The sequence below is a fragment of the Triplophysa rosa genome, linkage group LG17 (genome assembly GCF_024868665.1).
Source record: "Triplophysa rosa linkage group LG17, Trosa_1v2, whole genome shotgun sequence".
Classification (NCBI taxonomy): Eukaryota; Metazoa; Chordata; class Actinopteri; order Cypriniformes; family Nemacheilidae; genus Triplophysa; species Triplophysa rosa.
In genome coordinates this window covers 5825062-5848172 of record NC_079906.1, presented here as the reverse complement: position 1 = coordinate 5848172, position 23111 = coordinate 5825062, and the positions used below count along the sequence as shown (strand labels likewise).

General features: G+C 37.2%; 2 protein-coding genes across 3 annotated transcripts; one reads left to right on the top strand and one right to left on the bottom strand.

Annotated features, from left to right (window-relative positions):
* Window positions 1-552: 552 nt before the first annotated feature.
* On the bottom strand, window positions 553-6192 carry LOC130568373 (C2 calcium-dependent domain-containing protein 4D). The gene is made up of 3 exons (XM_057357197.1): window positions 6080-6192; window positions 3966-4142; window positions 553-2510 (listed from the first exon to the last, which is right to left on the bottom strand). The coding sequence occupies exon 3, from the start codon at window positions 2484-2486 to the stop codon at window positions 1341-1343; it is 1146 nt and encodes a 381-aa protein (XP_057213180.1). The 5' UTR covers window positions 2487-2510; window positions 3966-4142; window positions 6080-6192; the 3' UTR covers window positions 553-1340.
* LOC130568372 (glycerol-3-phosphate acyltransferase 4-like) lies at window positions 6103-21963 on the top strand. 2 transcript variants are annotated; one of them, XM_057357196.1, is made up of 13 exons: window positions 6103-6267; window positions 6728-7209; window positions 9590-9659; window positions 10239-10563; window positions 11455-11529; window positions 12346-12435; window positions 13094-13187; window positions 13466-13581; window positions 13718-13773; window positions 14471-14556; window positions 14896-15024; window positions 19728-19807; window positions 20124-21963. In XM_057357196.1, exons 2-13 carry the CDS (start codon window positions 7042-7044, stop codon window positions 20230-20232), a joined length of 1398 nt encoding a protein of 465 aa, XP_057213179.1. In that variant the 5' UTR covers window positions 6103-6267; window positions 6728-7041; the 3' UTR covers window positions 20233-21963. The 2 variants fall into 2 exon arrangements, with proteins under 2 accessions (XP_057213179.1, XP_057213178.1); XM_057357195.1 differs by having other exon boundaries at window positions 6712-7209.
* The last annotated feature ends 1148 nt before the right edge of the window (window positions 21964-23111 follow it).

The following is a 23111-nucleotide window of genomic DNA, read 5'->3' as shown; positions in this document are numbered from 1 at the left end:
GTTTAAACATCAACGCTTTCTTAAATTGGACTTTATTGAGTGAATTCTGTCTTTTACACTACATTTCAAATATTCACATATACAGTCATATTTTGTAATGGCTCTTGACACAAGATATTTCAATCAAGTACTTTTTTGAATGTCAGGTCTGAGCATCTCATATTAAAGATTTTTTTATATGTTGTGTTTTTATAGTTCAATGAATATTTCTTTTGGCAAAAATGATGGTTTATTTTTTCATATATATCCAATCTCGCTGTTTTTTTATTTATTCAATTATTTTCCTGTTTCATACTATTAAGTAGTCTAAAATAGATTGTAAATACAGATGGTTTTTACAGTAGAATTTCATATTTCAAATCAGGGCAAATTTCCCCATATAGTATAACAACATATTTTTATTATATTGTAAATGTATGCTGTTTTTGGTGAACAGACAAAACTAAACGAATAGAATATTAACACATTGTAATAATTTCTTATGATTTAGTAAATGTAAAAGTCATCCATGTATTGAAATTCAACAAAATAAGTCTTTGGTTTTGTCAGATCTTTTAAAAGTCAATCTTCTTTATTACTTGTATAAAAACAGTAATATACTGCATATAAATATTTAATTATGCACATTTCGTGGATTTACATCTTATGTCTATCATTTTGTTCATGCTTAAAATCACAGTAGAACACGAGTAAAAAAACAAAAACCCATCAGTTTATTGTCAGTCTGTACATTTGTGAAAGATACAGATCCTGGTATTGTTGAGATTTGGATATGTGAAAAAAATTCTAAAACACCAATAAACAATTTACAAAAACAACGATGAGCAATGCAAGCAATGTGATGATCAATCTTCAGAACTTGTCACTGTATGAGGCGTCTCTTTGGTTTAATATTATACAGCAGCACTTTATTCAGGCAAATCAAATGAAGTACATTTATTAACATTGACCTTTTTAAAATCTTACTGTACAATCTTTGCAGCTAAAGAAAAAAGGTGTAAATTCTATTTTTAGTTAGAAGAACTGCCTGTATAACAAATCAGGCCTGTAGTTTTCTAACATAAAAATAAAAAAAACAGCTCAAAATGCTACCAAATATTTTTTTACAAAACCAAAATTTCAATACGTTTATCATAATATATTGTACCAGTATCTCTGTCTATAACTGGTCGGAGGCTTTCTTTGTCAATTGATTTTTGTTTGTCCTATAAATCTCTATAAACCTTTCTTGCATTGCACAGATCCACATTACAGTCAATGGTTCAGAATTACAGGAAATTTGTTGACAAAAGACCCCTAAAAGCCAGAGCGTATTTTCAGTGTGTGTATGTTTGAGCGTCTTACAGCGGCAACAGTTGACAGAGAGGTTTTACCACAATTCCCAATACCACACCTCTCCCCAGACCCGAGGCCTTATCCAGTACCTTCAGTCTGAGGTCTAAACCTCTCAGGCCTCGCTCCTGCTCCTCAGGCTCTGTGAAGAAGAAATCTTCATTGAACACAGGGTTACGACAGTTCCTGATGATTGCGCTGTGCTGCCGCTGCAGTTTGCCGGGATTAAGACTCAGGGTCAAGCTGCAGGTCAGAGGTCGAAGGTCACCGGGCTCTCTCAAGCCTTCTATCGAGACCACACGGATGCGGACTGTAGCGGAGCACCCGGTGGCGCTGGACCGGAAGGCGGAGAGGCGTACACGACCTCTCTGTGGAAGGGGAAGGACGTGCTCCTGATGGAAGCGTTCCTGGCAGTGTAGCATGTCAAGTGGGCACTGAATGGGCGGGGCTAGCTTTGCAGACCTAGAGGCCTGAATGACCTTAGTGCGTTGAGGAACTCTTGGCATGGGAGGCTTTTTGTCTAGATCGGAGAAAACTCTGTCATCTCTGAGGTTGTGCTCGGGTGGATCTCCTGGCTTTAAACATTCATTTTTGAAATTCTCTCTTCTGATTGGCGGTGGCGATGAATGAGGGGTGGAGTCAGCAGAAGGCGTGTCACTCTCAGTGCTGGCCGCCTTCAGCAGTGACCTGCATGCAAGCTTTGGTGCTCTGATGGTCATTCGCTCCAGCGTATAACTAGTAAGCGTGGAATGAAACAGAGACTCTTTGCGACGTGTGTTCGGACTCTCGAACAAACCAGACTCGTAGCACTTTAGCGAATACGGGATCGGTTTAAGTTTATTCAAGGCTGCTGTAGATTTGTTCAGACTTGCTCGCTGGCCGGGCCTGGACGCTGCTAGTTTTCCACAGCTAAGACCTTTTATTTCTTCACTCAGACACTGTGAAATTTTTTTGGCGTCTGCCACAAGGCAGCGCTTGGTCAACTTGGGAGGCAGGAAAAAGTCTGGGATTTTATCAGGCGTGAGCACATTGTTGTGCAGTTTATTGAAGATGCTGGTCTTTGCAGAAATCTCCTCTTTGTTCTTGCTGATGAGGTGACTGATGTGCAATGGAAGGCTTTCTGCACCCTCCTGCATTCTCTGAATGATCCACATGCTGATGGATAATGGCAATCAATACTGTAATAAACAATCAAACAAATAAATAAATATAGATAATTCATTATCAAATACCAATAAGTTTTGAAGAGTAAAAACGAGGATTAAAGAAGAATCCCATTATATACTGTTTTACATTCATATATTTTCTTTATAATCTCATATGAGACCAAGGGCAAGTGTAACTTTTATATATTCGTTAACATTTAATTTGTTTATTTATTTACTATTTCTTTTTCACATCTTCTGAAACAGGCAACAGTCTAAAGTCTATTTTAAATGTGAAAACGGATTTTAGAGTTTTAAACATTATGGAATGAAATGAATAGGAACATTCAGGAATCTCTGGATCTCTTCATTAAATAAGCACATTTCCAACATCAACCATTTTAAGTGCTTTGTAAAGCAGGTCAGATTTTCTTGCTTCCACCGAAGCATACAAAATGCTCTTTGGAAGGTTCTCAAATCATGCTGGGATATCATGGATCATCAGGTTCTGCACAAACTTGTAGAGTTCATGCCAGCTTGAGTGCATGCTGTCATTAAAGCGAAAGGGGCACAAATGTACCAATACTAAAACAGTCATTGTTCTTTTTAAAATCCGCTTTGACTTTAAAATTTTACATTTACAGCCATTTTAACAGTGGTCTTAGATTAAAAAGATGAATGCGTCTGCCAAATGCATTCATGTGAGTTGTGACAATAGAAAAACAAAGACACTGTATAGCCATTGCTTTAATATGTATTATTAATATCACTGATAAAGCAGGAAATGTTTTTAATACTTTTTGAACATTATCATTTTTATTTTTATTTGTTTAAATTAAAATGTTGTATGCTGGTGCCACCACAAACTACATTTACATTTGTTCCTTTGGCAGATGCTTTTATCCAAAGCGACTTATAGGAGAGCATATAAACATTTTGTCAACACGCTAAACAGTACCGTTAGTGTACAAGGCCATGCTGCTAGGAGGATTAAAGCTGGAATAAGCAAGGGAGAGAATGAACAATGAAGTTTTTTTTTATGACACAAGACATAGACAGTTATTGGTTAGTCAAATAAATGCGGAACAGGTATGTTTTGAGCTGTTTTTCGGGTGGAGGCTGGTAGTTCATTCCACCACAGGGGAACCGAATGAGTAAAGGTTTTTGCAAGCGATTTGGTGCCTCGCTGTGATGGAACAACCAGGCGTCGCTCATTTTCAGTTTATTATCCTAAACTAAGTAAAAAAATGAAATACATATACATACATACATAAGAAAGTTACAATAATACACATAAGACATCATAATTACAGCCAGAAGATTAAAAAAATTCAGGACATCTAAAAAAGTGACTTGCATTTTACAAAACCGATTAAACGTGAAATTCAGTGTGTTGCAATTGCTACTTTATTATTTTAACTAAAAGATTATCATAATTTTAAGAGAAATGTTGTGAGATTAATGTAGATTAATGGTTTTTGTCCTTACCTGTTTAGATGATCTGTAGTTGAGCTCTGTGAGCAACCTTGTGTTATATGTGGTCCGTGTGGATGTTTTAATGTTTGTTTTAGTCTGTCCATCATTGCTTTAAATGCCCAGTAGCCAATCACAGGTCATCTTTCTGCCCCAGACTGCTTCTTTTTTCCTCTGCGTGTAGTCTAGTTTCTTTTTGATGTTGAATAAAAAAGGGGTTTTAAACAAGCCCTCTAAAGCAATATCCTAATCCAAAACTCTTATATCAAACAGCCAAACTGTTCTCAGGTCAGACGGATGTGGCTATGGAATATCTGTGACTCACAATTAAAGGTCAGCAGTGACCTCATTGGTGCTGGTTCAAAGAGAGACCTTTCCTTAGAAAATGGTTTGACATGTTGTGGGGTTAGACGTTCCCTTGAGTGTAGTTACCCTGTCTAAAGGTTGACGTCCCGATTTGGTTGGGTGAAATTATTAACAAGAACAACAAAATGCTTCTGTCTTTTAGTGTCAGGTGAGCTGTGCATTAAATAAGTTTTATTTTCTATTTGATTGCATTACAATTGAAATTCAATTGTACTGTATTTATATAATTCATTTAAAATGTGATATTTATTGGTTATGACTTTTATCCTGGTTATTATTTTATTTACATCTCTCACTATTCAAACATAAATGTTTATGACAATCACATGCAGTGTTTTAATTTATTACGTGTTGTTTTCAGTTAATCTGGTTATGTTTTCAGTTTTCAATTATGTTTTCGATTAGCCACTAAAAGCTGCAAAAAGCACTTCTGTTTTTCAAACAAAATATTTTTGCCTTTAAATATTTAAAGTGAGTAGTACTGGTGTTTTAAGTTGTTTTTAGGACATATCTACAGTGCCTATATTACAAAAAGTCAATAATAAAATAATTAAATGTAGAGCACTGCACTACCAAATATAAAGCTCCACCTGGTGGACCTAAATGGTAAGTTTTAATGCTTATTGAAGTACCTGTTTCTGTTTATGACATTTAAATGTTTTTTTATAGATAAGAAATAAACTTAGTTTAAATCGTGCTATGAAAAATGATAAACCAAAATATACTATTATGCTCTAGCATTTAATAGCTAATTAGTAGTTTTATGGACAGAAGAGGAGCGTGTAGTGAATGTTCAGTGTTTGGTCACTAGAGGGCGCTCTTGCTTAGCTGGAGCTGGACTGGCTCACAGAAATAACAAAATAGGTGGAACGGCAAATGAAAATCTCAAAGTGGGTGGAGTTAAGGGTCTCGGAAGTTATTTATAATTGGCCAGGGACGATGAGTTTAAATAATTGTTAAAACTCTTTGGAATCGTCATCTTTTTAAAACTGTTACAAATTTCCTATATTTAGTGTGTTAGTTGCTGAAAAGTGTTCTACTGGTCGTATACGCCAGATGACATCCCATCAGAGCACATACCAGTAGAGACCCACAGAGACCATTACAGTTTCAGTTAAAAACAGTACAATCACTATTATAGCCATTGAGATACATCAGAATGTATGTGATGTTTTCTGTTTTTTCCCCATCAAGGATTTAATTTATTTAATCATCTAAACTTTTTAGTGCACCTAACTATCGCCAGTTACAAGGAAGTCCAATTAAATTAATTTCACATTTATTTATAGTGTTTTTCATAATTGTTTGCATACTTACTGTACATATTAGTACAGTGGAGACATGAAGAAAAAGGAAAATAGGCAAAACCAACTAATTTACTGTATTAATAAACAAATTTGTAATGAAATTCATACGGCTATTGAGCGCGAATTGCATTAATGTTTTCATAAAATATATTTTAGCGATAATTGTAAAACTAATTAATAAAAAAATTGCTTTTGGTTTATGTATAGAAAGAAGAAATGGACGTAAATAAGAAATACCGTTATTTCATCCGAAGGCCTAAACATGAGAAAACTAAAATGGTATACTTTTTCTGAGACTAGACATTTAGTCAATTAGCAAAAATTCTGTAATTAGTAAGCATCTCGGTATGAAATTGTTTTTCTGGGCCACCACGCGCCCCCTTAAAAAAATATGAAACTGTCATCTAGTAACACATTCCGCCCAATGGTGTGATCCAGAGTCTGCACGTCACTCACGACACGCGGATCTTCGGTCCTCCACATCTTCTCAGTCTGTCTGCTGGTGTCAGTGGTGTGCGATGTGGATGGTGCCTTTAGTTTCACGATAAAACATCTTGTACATCGCCGAGTAAGTGTTTCTGTGTAACGGACAGCATATGTGATGGACTGACAAATACAGTTCAGCGGATCCGCCGTTCAAGTCTGTAAGTCTATTCTTTAACCTACTACAATGTGTGTTCGACTTCATGAGGCGCTGCACAGATCCATGGGCGTATGAAATGAAGTATCGCGAGATCAGACCTCTGCGCTTTCCTTTCGAAACGCTCTCGCGGCATTTTGATATCATATAACGGTCGGTCTGCGCACAGTGAGCAGCGCCGCATGAAGTCAAGCACAGCTACTATCTGTAAACTGTAGCTGCCTGAGAGCATGTGCCTAAGAAGTAATCTAATGGATTAAGATTTTAATAGTTTTAATATCAAAACATTGGTCTATAACAAGTTTAGTTAAACAAAAGAGGATAAACACGTGTTTAGTCAAATTTGCATGTGACATAGTTAGCTGTTTTATGTATACTTCTTTCACCACTTTATAATGTCTCCTTATAGGAGCACTGTAACCGTTTTCTGTTTCTTTACGCTCTGCAGGGTTTCTATGTTTCAGAGCCTTTCAACAGTGAATAGCTGTGATTGAACCGCCGTATGGTCCTCAGATCAGAGGCATGTGGAATATGAGGAGCAGCCGCTCATGACGCAAGGCATCTGAAGTTGCAAAAGTTTGAGGATATGAATTACTGAATGCGAATTAAATCTCCATGTACAGAATGATGTGTTCTCTTGAAATTGTAGACCGACGGCTATGAAGAACTATGTCTACTTTGAGGATCCGTTCCACATCATGCTTTGGAGACTTTGACCATAAAACAGCTTGATAGACTTACACTTTATACAAAAGATAAACAGCTTTTATTTTGCCAAATGGGTCCTTTTGTGTCTCCATTTAATAACCTGCTATGCATGCTTCTGGGCATCTCCTTCACTGTCTGGTTCACGCTGCTCTTGGTTTTCATCATTGTTCCTGCCATTTTTGGCCTGTCCTTCGGCATCCGGACACTCTACATGAAGACGCTGCTTAAGGTGTTTAAGGTGAGTTGGGTGTAAAGTGATGTTTTACAGACTTGATTTATTTTTGGATTAAAGTTGGGGTGAAAGGGACAGAAGGGGATCAAGACAGGACACAGTCTGGTCATGGTATTTACATTGGTTGCTCAATACAGTATCTTCGTAGAGTACACTAGCAGTTCTGAATTTCTCGTCTTTAGCTCGGCTCTCTGATAAGAAAAGTTAGATATTCATATCAGTCCCAAATTCCTACTTGAATGTAAAAAAGAGCCTAGTTACTGTACAATTAATAGTCAGTTTCCATCCATGTTAATGGGTATGACAGACCAGGTGCAAGAAATAAGATCTGGATGGGGAGGATTTGTTGCATCAGTGCACATCTGGTTAATGTTTCAGGATAAAATCACTTTCTTCCCTTACCGACACATATTTTTCCACATTATGAGTTATCGGAGTGAGGAGTTGAGGGGCTTTTTTGTTCCAGCTGTGGCTGATTCATGACCCAACACTTCTCTGAATCTGTTACGTAACTGTCTGTGCATTCTTATCACTGGTGTGGACATGCAAGTGCATTCATATGTATTCAGCTGTTGTCCAACAGGTTTAATATAATGAAAAGAGTTTGTGCGTTCAGTTTGTGTGTCACATTTAATTGAACTTTTCACAGTGTTATGCAGGTTTTGCAAAGAGACTGAAAGGTCACAAATTATTTTTAAACCTTATTTTAAACCCACAGCTTGCGTGTGAGCGTGGCAGAGAGCTGTTTCAGTTTATAGTAGGATAGTTCGGGGCGTTACATGACACAGGGCGTCTTAAAGGCACAGCTGAGCAGCAAAAAGTGGGTCACTTAACCCCTTAATGCATAGGGCTCACCACAGTGAACAGTGATTCAAAAAGCCAGTTGTTGTGTACACTTGGGTTTTAATGGTGTAGGTGCAAATCAAAAGACATTTTTACTTAACACAACGTAAAATATTTAGTACTGAAGAAACTTAAATAGGTACTTTAAAAAAAGGCAAACTAAATTCAGCTTTATTTTTCTTACCCCAGTGACAGATTTTTGCTTGTTTTAAACATGAACTTACTTAAAGGTCTAGTGTATGACATTTAGTGGCATCTAGTGGTGAGGTTGCAAATTGCACCAAAACGACTCACTCCACCCCTCCTTTTCAAAACACTACGGAGGCTGACACACAACAAATTTGTCTCTAGAGCATTTTGTCCGTTTAGGGCTACTGTAGAAACAACATGGTGAATTCCATGTAAGGGGACCCGCGGTGTATGTAGATAGAAATAGCTCATTCTATGGTAATAAAAACATAACGCTTCATTATGTAAGGTGTTTACAAAACTCTGAACACATGGTTATGTATATTATATAGCATTTCTGTCAATAGATCCTCCAAAAAATGATGTTTTTAGCGCTAATTCTTCCAGATAAAATAGATTTATAGATGTCAGTATGTTGTCCCGACAGCTCAAAGTGCTCCATGTATACACATACACACTTCAACTATGTATTTAAACTGACAAATGAAGGTTATGGAGCCAGTTCTTACACTGATCATATAATAAGGCATGGCTCAAGATTAAAGAAATTAAAAGGAAGCTTTTGGTAAACTTTGCCAATACTTGCTTTGACTCTCAGATGTGTTTCCTTGTTTTTCAGTGCTGTAAGTCAATTGTGTGCATTGTGTTCTCCACATGCCCTTCCTGAATTAACAGCCTCGCATTATTCCTCCTCCCACGTCTTTTCAATAAAGTGCTTGTTGTTCCCCAGGGAAAATGTTCCTTCTTAGCGTGTGTGTGGGTTTCTATCTGTGTTCGCTACAGCCCGCCACAATTTCTAAAATGAATCTAATACTGTATTATGTAAATTCAACAACGTATTATAGAGGAACGTGCAAATTCTCATTAAATAAATAGGTTCAAGTTATAAGTTTTATGCTATCAACAGTTGTACTACAGTAGGGTTACATGTTAACTGCATTCATGTCCTTCAAAACCTGTATATCATCGATGTCCTACTGAAACCTCATATGTCCAAGTTCAATGTTTTTCAGGAAATAGTAAACACACAGTACTTGCAGAACCCAGTGACAAACATTAAAGGTGACTGATAATAATGATTTACGGCAAAAACGAAAAATCATCAATAATGGAGATGCAAGGTTTCAGAAGGACAGCAAAACAAGAACTTGTGTTTTTTTGGAACACAAAAGAAGATTTTTAGTGGTTTTGTGAACATAAAATGGACGTCAATGGGGTCCAGTGTTGTTTGGTTACCAATGTTCTTCAAATATCTTCTTTTGTGTTCTGTGTGGGTGAATATGTTTTTTGGTGAAGTATCCCTTTAAGCGTAGATAGTATAACATTCTTATGTTTTGTTTCATTTGTTTTCCAGTGGGCCACACTGAGGATAGAAAGAGGAGCTAAGGAGAAGAACCATCTTTTGTACAAGACTAACGCTAATGGTATGCGTGTTTGTGACTGTGTAAACAAAATATATCCTGTGTGGTGTGTGCTCGTGTGTGTCAACAGTCAATGATGTTGCTTGTTTTGGTGTGTCCCTGGCAGGGCTGGACTGGGAAGAAAAATCGGCCCTGGCATTTTTAGGCCCGCATCGGCCCTCCACTGAATCTGTCAATGGGGGGTGCATGCATACGTGTCTTTTGCATTCGCGTTGCGTGCATTAGTTTTTATAATACGTCTGTCTAAGCGGCCAACGCCTCCGTTACGGCCCCATACGTTAGCGGCAAACGCGTCCATTACGGCCCCATACGTTAGCGGGCAACGCCTTCGGAAAACGTCCGGTACGCCAGATGGCCAGTCCGCCCCTGGTCCCTGGTGCTCTTTTGATCTCCTGGAACATGAGGTGGATGTTCAGTGTAACATAAGGCAAAGTTAAAGGGATAGTTCACTCAAAAATGAAAAATCCATCATTTTTCCAAACCTGATTTTCTTCATTTGTGGTTAGAGAGATTGTTATAGGGACTCCCAGCTTCAGTCAACATTCACTTTTTGTTTGTGTTTGTATTGTTATTTTCTCTCAGGCATCATTGCCAAAGAACCTACCTCGCTGGAAGAAGAGCTCATTCGGCGGAACGGCTGCAATCGAGAGCTAAACGGGCCCACCACCACCATAGGCCACACCCCTTCCTCCTCAGAATACGAAATGTCCGACATCTTTTACTTTTTCCGGCGAGGGATTGAAAGCATCGTAGATGATGAGGTCACCAAACGTTTTTCGGCGGAAGAACTCGAGTCGTGGAACCTGTTGACCAGAAGCAACTATAACTTCCAGCACATCAGCACAAGACTGACGGTGCTGTGGGGTCTTGGAGTTGTCATTCGTTATGGCTTTCTTCTGCCTCTCAGGTGAGATAGAACAGTTCTTCCGACATCTCCACTGAGGTGCATGCGGGGCTTTCAGGCCAAATAAATAAATTAAACATATTCATGCATCTGGTAGATTTCAAGATGTACATTTTTAACAGTATGTGTTTAAACCCATGACCTTTGCTTTGTAAAATGGTACCATGTGAGCTACAGGAACACTCAAAAAGACTAAAATTAAAAGAATGGTATAATACCACAATGCTTTGGACATGGACCATTCGGCACCATAAGGTTTTGTTACACTCTGTTTCAACCTTATTTTTGACAATGCATTTTAAAAACTCTGTCTCTTTTGCCCTGTTCTGGTACACACGTCTGAATTTAGCGTCTTGAAATACAGGCTAATTTTGCCGCTCCTCAGGGCCATATGGAGCTTGTGTGGGATTAATGTCAGTCAGGGCAATGAACTCAACCCACATTCTTTAATAGGAACTCCTCACTGGCCCGTGCGCACATTTGAGATGATGAAGAGTGCTTGATATCTGAGCTCTCTTTAATAATACGTCTGCAGCTGGGTATTGTGGGATTAATTGAATCATGGGCAGAAACCCAAATGCTTAGTGCTCAAAAGTCTTCAGCAGTTTTACTGAAACTATTTACTATTAAGTGTAAATGAAATAAAGCATTTTAAATATGAAATCCTTATTGAGTTATAGCTGTGGTACAGTGACTAGTGAACGTGCTCTTGAAGCTGTGAGGCTCCTATAGAAGATGCAGGGTTGAGTTTGGTCTGCAACAGATCATTTTTTCACAAATCTCCTCTGTATTATAAAGGTTAAAAAGTAAAGGGTAATGAAATATTGAATAAAAAAAGGATTTAAAGGGCAAAACTTGAAAAGGTTGTCTTGTGTTTCATATTTTCATGACCAGGTTAACACTAGCAGCCACAGGAGTCAGCCTGCTGGTATTCTTCACTACCCTGATAGGTCTTTTGCCCAATGGCAGGTAAGAAACGTTATGCAATTTTTCTAGCGATTAAAAATATTTGTCAGCTTTTTGCACATTTTTAACAACCTTCTCGTCAATGCATAATGAAATGCATAATGCAAAAACAGATTTTTCTGTTTTTAACGTTTCAAAAATCTGGTTTTTTTATTGTGCTTTCCAGTTATTTTCAATCAAACTGCAGTTGGGTTGTTTTGATTAAGTAAAAGTAAACAAAAAACAACAGCTAACTAACGCAATAAAAACATGATAAACATGTTAAAAAATAAGGCTTCTAAACGAATAATCGCATCCAGAATAAAAGTTTGTTTACATAATATGTGTCTGTGTACTGTGCATATTAATTTTGTATTTATAAACACAAAAACATACACATGCATGTATCTATATATGTTTAGGAAATATTTTGATGTTTTTATTCATATTTACTTAAAAGTTTATACATTTTTATATTTTTCTTGAAATATATGCATATTTATGTATGTGCTTATGAATACAAAATTAACATGCACAGTACACAGAAATATAATATTTAAACACAAACTTTTATTCTGGATGGGATTAAATGCGATTAATCATTTGACAGCCATAGTTAAAAAACATACTACCTGTATATTTCATATACATATATACATCATATACATTTTTATAGTTTTGCATAAAATACATTTTTTATTGTAAATAAGCTTCATTTACCATAGTGTAATTGTATTATTTACTGCATAGTATCAGCCCTATGTTCACTCATAACTAAATATCAGCAATTAAATACAGTTTTGATTATAGATACTAATGTGTGGTTGTGTGTGTACACAGGCTGAAATGTTTTCTCAGTGAGAAAGTGCACCTGATGTGTTATCGTATCTGTGTGAGAGCGCTGACCGCTATCATCACGTACCATCACAGGTATGAGCAAATGAGCCACAGATGTTAATTAAGCAGGTGCATATATATGCAAACATATTTAACACTGATCAGATGGTGGATTTCCAGAGTTTGCTATAAGGGGAAGCTGTAAAAGGTAAAGCATCTGCGCAGGAGTGAAGATCAGACACTAGTAGAAAGTGTGGACAATAATTTGCCCAGCAAGGCTCTTTTATTATTCTCTTACACAGATCTATAATATGATCACGAAACTCTTCACTGTTTGGAATTTAGTTCAAACAGGTTTTTTTTAATCTCTTTGAACATTAAGAATGTTGACTCCTCAAGCATGTTCTGCATGTGCAGCCACGTTAACATTCTACTGTTTTCTGATTGACTGTGGGTTCAGAGGTCATGACACTTCGATGAATTGACTTCTGTCAGCCTGTCATTCTACTTTAAGTATTTCAAGGAGTTTAAAGTAGGATGTCCTTTAAGACCGTTGAGTGTGCAGAACTTTACTGTACTGTGCAGATTTACTGCCATGAAAAAGTTAGAGAAGTGAATTTAGAAAATGAAGTTAGCCGTTTCTCTGACCTGGTTACGGCACAGCTTTGAGTTAAATTACAGCATGAATAATGAGATTGACTTGCTGTAGACTCATTGTTCACAGTTGCGTGTGTGTTTTTTCTTGGAACAGTGAAAATAAACCCAAGAATGGAGGCATCTGTGTCGCCAACCACACATCACCCATTGATGTCATTATACTAGCCAGTGACGGATGCTATGCAATGGTAAGTGTTTGTGTACCTTACTAAATCTCTTGTGTGTTTATGAAGGGTTAATTGTGTGCACACGTGTGTGTGCACTTCCTTTGTCTGCATAAACCAAATTGCTTAAAAACATACTAAATGGCGATTTCTTAAAACTAAAAATGACAAACGTTTTCTGTGATGGTTAAATTTAGGGTTCGGGTTAATACATTATTAAAATCATTACACCTCTGGAGAGTCCTCTTAAACCACATGCAAGTGTGTGAAGGGTTAATTGTGTGGGTGTGTGTGTGCTATAGGTTGGTCAAATCCACGGAGGGCTGATGGGGATAATTCAGAGGTCCATGGTAAAAGCTTGTCCACACATCTGGTTTGAACGGTCAGAAGTCAAAGATCGCCACCTGGTGGCTAAAAGGTAACACAGCACTGCTTCTGTAGATCTCAGACTGAGTCCGAGAAAGATTATGACCTCACTTCTTCTTGAAGTTTAGTTATACAATAGGGTTCATTCTTTCAAATAATTGTTATTAATAAAATGAATGTTATTTCAGGTTGAGCGATCATGTAAAAGACAAAACCAAACTGCCCATCCTAATTTTTCCCGAGGGTAAGATTTATCTCATTTTTAGAAAGCAGTCTGTATGTACAGAGGAGATGGTTTTATAACTTTTCTTCATAATTCATAGTGTACTAGAGATCTGTGTGCCTCTTTTAGTAATGAAAACATTTATGTGAGCCAGCGGTATCAATACAAATATTTACACAGAGAAAGATTTGATCATTTTGAATATAGAAGTCGGAATGTTACAGTTGCAGTTGCTGCTGACATTGGAACACTTGGAAAACAAGATTTTAAAGAACATCATCCTAAATATGAACAAAAATTTGTACACTTCTAATTCAAGTAATAACAGATTAAATATGTATTAATGTAACAGTGTTGTTTCTATAAATGTTTATGTATTCTATACAGTTATATATAAATTCCATAAATGTAAAATGTATCTAATGCATAGGAATAAAATGGATTTAGAGCAAAATTGCGACCTACATTAAATATTTGTAAAATATTGTGTTTTATATTTTTTATCAATAGAATAGATACATTTGCATGCAACACATAAAAAAAGTAAGAAAGAGAGAAAGGAAGAGAAGATTCGTTCTTTTGTCTTTTTTCTAATACACGTTATACATAGTGATTATTATGGAGTGTGTGTTTATATGCGAGTTGGTTTGCTCATGACCATTGTCTACCATTGGCTGACTTTATTTTTTCTTGTGTGCGTTGTGTAATTTATCTCCAGGTACCTGCATTAATAACACATCCGTGATGATGTTTAAGAAAGGAAGCTTTGAAATTGGTTCTACTGTTTACCCAGTTGCCATAAAGGTCAGCAATCTCTAGTTGTTTATTGAGTATTATCTGCAACAACACTTTGGCCAACATTTTTTATTACTTTGCATCATGGCGTTTCATAAAAATCTAGTTACGTCCTATTTACTCTCCATGCAAATGCCTTCTGACACGTGCCCTCTCACCTTCTTTTTACACTTTAAACCTACAGGACATTGATTGGATTTATATATTTATGATTACACAAATATAAAAAACTGACTAGCTGAAGGGGTGGTCTGACTAGTCTTTTAATCTTTGATGCATGGCCTGAATTATTAGGTTGGTTTCAGCTTTTCATGTGTTTTTTGTTGTTGTTGTCCATTGTGTGTACAGTATGACCCGAAGTTTGGCGAGGCGTTCTGGAACAGCAGTAAGTTTGGGATGGTGAACTATCTGCTCCGCATGATGAGCAGCTGGGCGATCGTCTGCAGTGTGTGGTACCTGCCTCCCATGACCCGTCAGGTGACCACAAACACACAGCCTCATGATCTCATTATGACTGCAGTAAAATATCTGTGGTATAAATGACTTGCATTGCTTTGGCCGTTTTTGCATTGGTGCATTTAGTAGACAAATCGAGCACAAATTTGGCCTGTGTGGCTTAGGGTTCAGTCTCAAGCTTTTCGTCCGCCCACCGCAGATTGGAAAAGGACGTCTGCTTTTGCATATGGGCTTGCAAATAAACAAATAGGCCATTCCTTTTCATGCATGTCCAGGCACCTGTATTTCCAAACTCAAAGAAATGATAACCATAGGTAAATCATAGTCAGGATGAGACGCTCTGTATTTGAATGACACAGAAAATCACTATGTTAATGCTGGAACCCTTACTTTAACTAGATGATTTTAACATTTTGTTAGATTTTTTTTGTGCGTTAAAGCAAAATGCTGATAACAATTTAATAAATATGAAAACTATGAAAAAAAAAACAGGAAGGTCTGCACTCCCTTGCTTTTTTAATTTTTACATTTTCATTATGCAACACAACTAACAATTTGAAATGTAATAAGTAATAGGCTATTTTCTACCCGGGTTTTGAGGCCAGCTCTACAAAGCTCTGTTTTAATGGGCGTTCCGCCATGAAGACTTGGAAGTAAATGCCCATTGCTATGATTGGATAGCAGTTTGCGTAGTAAACTTAGTTGGAGCCTTCTGTGAATTTGGTTAGAGACGCAACGTTAGGTTACACATTAGCACCATTCACACGGTATTAGTATTATCTGGAGACCTCGTGTGATTTATAAATGACCTCCCCACATCAGTATTTCATGTGACGCATTCGCACGGGATGATTTTACTCAAATTTACTGATTTATTTCACGGATGTGATGGCAAGGCTTTGCGTATAGTTTGTATAGCCTATAGTTGTATGGTGTTTAGTGATATATGATCGTACCTGTCAGCATTTGAGACCCGTGATCGCGAACCGGACAAAAGATCACCGCGATCGCGGGTCTGAAACGTTACGAGAGTTTCCATGATAAATAAACAAACGGGAGACTCCCGGTAACTTATGGATATGACCCAGCACCTGAAATAATACCAAAACACTTCAAAACAGCCTCCATTATTCGCAAACGGTGGATAAAACCTTGAAAAATGATATATGAGCCCGCCAAATCACAGAGATCCCGATTCGCACGGGCTTAAGATCACAGTAACCTCTGCAATTAATACAAATGACTAGAGGTCCCCAGGTAATACTAATCTTGTGCGAATAGTGCTCAGGGCATATCAATCGATCAATAACAAAGCAATAGTGATGCATGGTACAAAAATGTTTTACTCATATAAGATTGCTGCGCCATTCCTATCGGATCCAATATTGACAGCACAGCACTGCTTTTTAATTTTAGTCTCTCCACAAATCCAGCATCGATCTGTGCCTTGTTCACGAAGGAATCCTCGGAGAAATGAAACGAACAAACGTTCCATGTTTTTTCCCACATGAGCTGGAACGTCTTTAAAAATAAACTTTAACCACGCATTCCTAATATCGGAATCCGAAGGAAGGTTATGCAGCGACTGTATTCTTCCACAACCAGGGATGACACAATATTTAGCTATCTTTAATGGCATGTTTGTTTATTGCTTGCTCGCTCTATCTGGTTCCGCGCCACTTGTGTTACTTCACAATTGTCATGCACGAACCAGTGGGCGGGGCTAGAGAAGTAGCCGTTGATATTCTTTCTGTGGAGGTGGTGTTCAACCTATCAATGTCGTCATAGATAGGTGCATTCCAGAACCTGGCGTTCGCTGGGCCTGGTGTCAATAACAGTTGTAATCTCAGTAACAAGGGCGTTTTCAGTTCTGACACTTACAGATGTTCGCGTGATTACGATTCCCTCTTATATAACAAAAGCTCGGGTTAAAATTGTGGTTTTAATTCATGGCACCTTTAAAATATACAACCTTATTGTAAGGTGACATAATTTTTTACTCAGACTAGACTAATGCTAAGGTCATGCATTCCCAGGAGACATATGGACTATATACAGTATAAACAGCTGGGGAAAAAATTAAGAGACCATTTCAGAGTCCATTTTTCTGATTTTCAAATGTACCATTTATAGGTATGTGTTTAGGTAAAGTGATCATTTTTGTTTCATTCTGTTGAACAGAATTCCGCCCAAATTTCAAAGAAAAATATTGTTTCTATTTGCATTTATTTGCAGAAAATTAAAACTGGAGAAACAGGTGAAAATAACAGAAAAGATGCTCTGTAGTTCATATTCACTTTGAAGCAATACGACAGTAATATTTGTACATGTATTTAGGAAAAGTTACAAAATGATAACCAGGGCTGCGTTTCCCGAAACCTTCTGAACGCCACGTCATTCTTAAGTTATACCTTAATGTACCTTATTGTCAATACATGTTTCCCGAAACCTTCTTAGTTAAGTATACCTTCTGTAAGTCACACTTTCGTAAGGTTGGTCTGGACCGCTCTTAGCTATACCTTATCGGCTTTGATGGTTCATACCGCTATGCAAAAAGCTTTTCTGCATCGCAGTTAAATTATTATATTAAATTTTATATGTGAAATTAAATATAAACTTCTATTTAGTATTAAATTTACAAAATAAAATACAAATAAAATACTCGGGTTTAATACACTCAGTGTAGGCTATTGAAGTGTTTTCATGAATAAAATTGTCATACACTGATGGTTGTTAGCGTTTTTAATTACAGCCTATTATCCCAAGGCACATCAGCTGGCAAACCATTTGACAGGAAAGGCGTATATAAAGGGAATGAATGTTATGGGGAGTTTGGTCAAACTATGGCAGCGAGACAGCAAATAGTTGTCTTAAATCAAAGAATACACCAGTTAGTGTATTTGCACAATTTCATTAGAGAACATTTTAGTCCCCTACCATGTCAGAAGAGAAAATTCGACACAAATTTAAGCTGCCACAAGAGCAAATTCTGCAGCTCTTGCATCTTGTTGGCCCAACTTTGTCGAGACAAACTCGACGGAGCTACCCCCTCAGCCCCAAAAATCACCTGCTGCATGGCGACGCTTCGTTTTTATGCTGTGGGGAGTTTTCTGGAGGTGTTTGGGGATGAATGTGGGCTGAGAAAGACCTCGGTGTGGCGGTGCGTTCACTCAGTGACAAACATCCTGCTCCGTCATGCCACCGATTACATACGTATGCCTTTCGCCAGCCACGACGTGATGGAGGCACATCAAGGCTTCCGTGCCATTGCGGGTGTCCCGCGAGTGATTGGCATTCTGGATGGGACACTTATCCCTATACACAAATGAGTGATTTACGCCAATAATGTGAATCAACACAGATCGTGGAGAACATTAACACACGATGGCAAACTATGAGAATATAAATGACCCTTTCAAAAACAAGCGAAGCCAAACAGCCAGTTAATGTAGCTGGTTAACGCAGAAAACGTATGGCCGTGAGCAGTGTTGGGTGTAACTAGTTACTAAGTAATTAGTTACTGTAATTAAATTACTTTTCACTTGAAAATGTAAAGTAAGGGGTAACTCTTATTTTTCTGTAATTTAATTACTGTTACTTCTGATGTAATTAAACTAAATACTGTGTTGTAATATATGTGTGTGCAATAGTGGAATTGACATCAAAATTCAAAGTCTAACTTTAAGATCTGTGCTTTAATGTATAATTCTCACATTTGTAATACTTTGGTCAGTTAATAATACTACTTTATGTAGTTTTATATTATTTATTTGAATGAATTAAAAGAGCCGTTTCACATCTATCCTTGAATCACTTAACTAATCAAGGTTGATATAGGATATAGAAAGTAATTAGTAATAAGTAACTAAATACTTTTTGGAGAGAGTAATTTGTACAGTAATCTAATTACACTATTGAATATGTAATTAGTAACTAGTAATTAATTACTTTTTCAGAGTAACTTGCCCAACACTGGCCGTGAGGGTAACCTCAAAAGGTATAGTTCCGGGAACACGCCTAGAAAAGGTATAACTTGAGTTAAGGTGTACTACCTTTAGAGTCTTCGTAGCGCGTTAAGAGACAACCTTATCGGGAAACGCAGCCGTGGATTTTTATCACAGTTTCCATGTGTCATGTCATGAAATTCATCAAACACTGGACTGGAATAGGCTCAATACATCAAGAAATGCTGATTTGAAATGAAAATTTGGAATGGTCTCTTCATTTCTGCGGCTGTATATACTACAAATGCACTGTAATTACCTTTAAACGAAAGTTCATTTGCAAAAACAGAAACAAAACATACTAATCTTGTTGTTTTTTATTGTGCATCCCCAGTAATGTCAATCAAACTGCAGCTGGTTTGTTTTGATGAACTAATAATAACTAAAAAAATACAGCTAACTAAAAACAAGATAACACAATATGAAACATGATATTTGAAAATAAAAAAAACCGGAGTTATCCGTTTTTGCAAGTGGACTCTTCAAGTGTTCACCGATAGCATAAATGTAAATGTAGTACATGCTCACTGGGATATGGGTTCGAATCCAGCCTGTGTCGTTTTCACTGTGTTTTCCTTGATTTTTCTGTCACTCTACCTTTTACTATTAGGTAAAAGGTAAAAAGCCTATACTTAAAAAAATGAATAATGTCATTCATCAGACAACATCCTAAAAGACCAACAATCCAAACACACACAACAGCTTTTCTTCTTTCTGCAGGAAGGTGAGGATGCAGTGCATTTTGCTAACAGAGTCAAGGCAGCCATTGCCAGGCAGGGTGGTCTGGTGGACCTGCTGTGGTAAGCGACGGTAAACACATCTGAAAACACATCTGCTGACCGTAGACTATAATATAATAAAATAATTCCTTCTTGTCCTTAAACCAGTTTAAATTCATGGTAAAGATTTGATATGGCCCGGCGCCCTGAACATTGCTTATGTTTTACTTTAGCTAGAGTACATTGAGAAGTCTTTTAAATGCCCCAGTGCTGTGTTAGAGTCAACTGTTACTCACCCAGTGTAGTTTGTGCGCTAAATTTAAAGCGGTTGACTCAACACTGTAATTCTAATTTAACATGACGAGTTAAGTGGAAACTGTGCTTGTGGTGTCTGTAGGGACGGTGGGTTAAAGCGAGAGAAAGTGAAAGATACCTTCAAAGAGGAGCAACAAAAACTCTACAGCAAAATTTTGGTTGGAGTGCAAGAAGACCGCAGTCGCTCTTAAAAAGAGAAAGATGTGTCCGGTGAGGACCAGAGAGCACAAGAAGTTCGACAGACCCACCGATTTGCGTTGAATTCAAAAGGACTTGTCAAGCCGGCCCAAGCTTGGTCCATGGGAGGTCATGTTCTGGGGATGCACTTCTGAAAAGACATATTTTCATGTGTAACCTACAGTAGCTGATTTCAGTCATAGTTGTGGGCGCAATTCAAGTTTAGACGTTACTCGGCAATAGGAAAATATCTTTCTCCTTTTTGTTTGTTACTTGGTTTGTTTGTTTGTGTTCTATTTTCTTTCAGTTGAAGTTATTTATTTGATTATTATTTACTTCAAATGCAGATGGCAGTAAGCATTAGGGTCAAATGAATAATAAGGGTTGATATTACCAAAGATGAACTGCACCTGCAGCTACGGCGCTGTTTATTTGCATAGACCAGGCAAATAGTGCAGAATTTTGTGAATATGTCGGTAATGAGTCTCATCTCCATAGAACGTTTGCATGTCAGTGACTTAATTCAGATACGGTTTCTAGGTTTCACTAAAGTACTTGGAGTTAGTGAAGAAGACGCAGGATTTTTTTTGTTTTTTGCTGAAATACGGTTGACGTGACACAGAGATGTCTGCTAAAGCCATTATACACAACCGTACTCTCCGTTTCAATTTTCTCTGTGCCACAGTCATTTTAATCCCTGGATTTGTACAGGAGAGAAAAGCAGGAATATGTGCAAAAAACTACAGTTTCATTTATAAGGCATTAGACAGGTTATACTGGCCTTGAGATGAAAATTGTACTGTATTTTTTCAGAATACCGTACAATCAACTCTTTGTAAAAGGTTTGGACTGCTTTATGGTCATTTTTGTTTCATTCTTGTGTGGCTGTAAAACTCGTGAGTTTTATTTGTCATCCAGCACTCCTTTGCCATCGTAGTTCACATCTGAAAGTCAAATCCTTTAAGAGTGTTTATGATGTTGGCCGAGTGAAAGCCGATTGAAATCTCTTCAAACGTTCATGTCCTTTAGGTGTTTCAAATTAAAATCGGACGTTGCAATGTTTAAACAACACTTTGCAGCATGCATACATACAAACAACTAGATCTAAAACTATAAAAACTTGGACACTAAATGGTTTATAAAGCAATGGGTTGATATACCTGTATTTAGCACTTCAGATATGATGAGCTCAGTAAGGCTTGTATGAATGGTGAAGAAAAAACGGACCAAGCTGTTTTTATGTAGCAGTGTAGGAATTTGTGCAGTTTTGATACAAGAAAAATAACGTTTTTAATACCTGTTGCTCATTTGTATGCTTTTGGTATGAAACGTAATCCACAAATTACCATTTTTTAGGTCAGGTCTGCCTGTTATTAATACAATTATTAAAATTAGAGGTCACAACGATGCTCTCGAATGGCAAGATTGTATGCAAGCATCTAAATACACTATACTGGCTATTTGGGTACATCGCAGGAAGGCTGTTGGCTTTAGCCTCTCATGTTGGTAGGTATACGAGTTAATCCATCATGGCTCGTTCCAAAGCAATTCATGCACTTAGTTCACTAAAAAACACACCATTGTGCTAACATCATGTTTTATATTCAACCAATGCCACATGTAAATAAAAGAACTCGCAACACAACAATCTGTCTGTTTCAAATGTATGACCGTTTCCAACTTTCTGCACAAGCATTTTAGTGGCTTTGCTTTCTCCTCTGAGCAAAACAAGAATAACTTAAAGTATTTTGGGGAGGTTGCTCTAAAATAAAAGAAAACTGCAGTGAAGCTTTGTACATTGATCTATGACTGGAGAGTTGTGTGTAGAGCACTGCTGGACCAGAGGGACAAGTTGTTCTGCCAGAGTATCTTTTACTGAACATGAATTATAAACATTCACTCAGCCTGCCACTGCTCGCTGCATTCAGACCTGAAAATAACCCTGAAACTATTACCATGATATATTATCATAGCTTACTATATTCATACAATTCTCTTCATAAATTTACATAGCCCTTGAAGAATATGCAAACTGTTATTTATATATTTACAAATGACATATTATTTACAAAGTTTGCAGTATTGATGTTTACATATAGTCCACAGCACACGATAATAAAAAAACGACAAAAAATAACCCACTTCAAAACTAAATACCATTGATTCTAAATGCTGTGTGTTGTAACTTGGAGATCAATGACTGGTTTTGTTTTGTCATGGTTGATTAATGGTTAAATGGCTCGGATTGATCTAAGCCATTAAACTGTGCCAGCATCTTTTGCATATCTGAGGGTTTCCAGGAGTGACGTCTTTTCACATTGAGGACTATGGAAGCCCAATTCCGCCAGGGTAGGGAATTTTTTTAGATTTTATAAGTCATTATTATGACTTAGTATCTCATAATAATGAGAAACTAAGTCGAAATTTCGACTTAGTAACTCATAATAATGACTTAGTATCTCAAAATAATGAGAAACTAAGTCATAATAATGACTTATAAAATAAATAAAAAATTCCCAAACCTGGCGGAAACGGGCTTCCATAGAGGACAGATGAAGACCGATACACAACTGAACTATTACAAATGAAAAAACCTTTGCGGATGCCTTTTAAAGGCAGAAACAATGGATTATGTGTCAGGTAAACACTAATGATTGGTGTAAATTGTACTTGTTTTGTTTAAAGATGTTATTTACTCATTTAGGAATGCCATTCATATGCACGTTTCCCAGAAGACAAAACGACAATTTACACAGCCCCCCCACCACTTCGTTCACAGACGTATTATTCAATTTCTGTTTGTCCCACGTCTGTAAAACTTTACGTCTCTAGTTATTGAATATTTGCATGTTCACACAAACATATTGCGGGTAGTAAAAGCAGCAGCAAATGT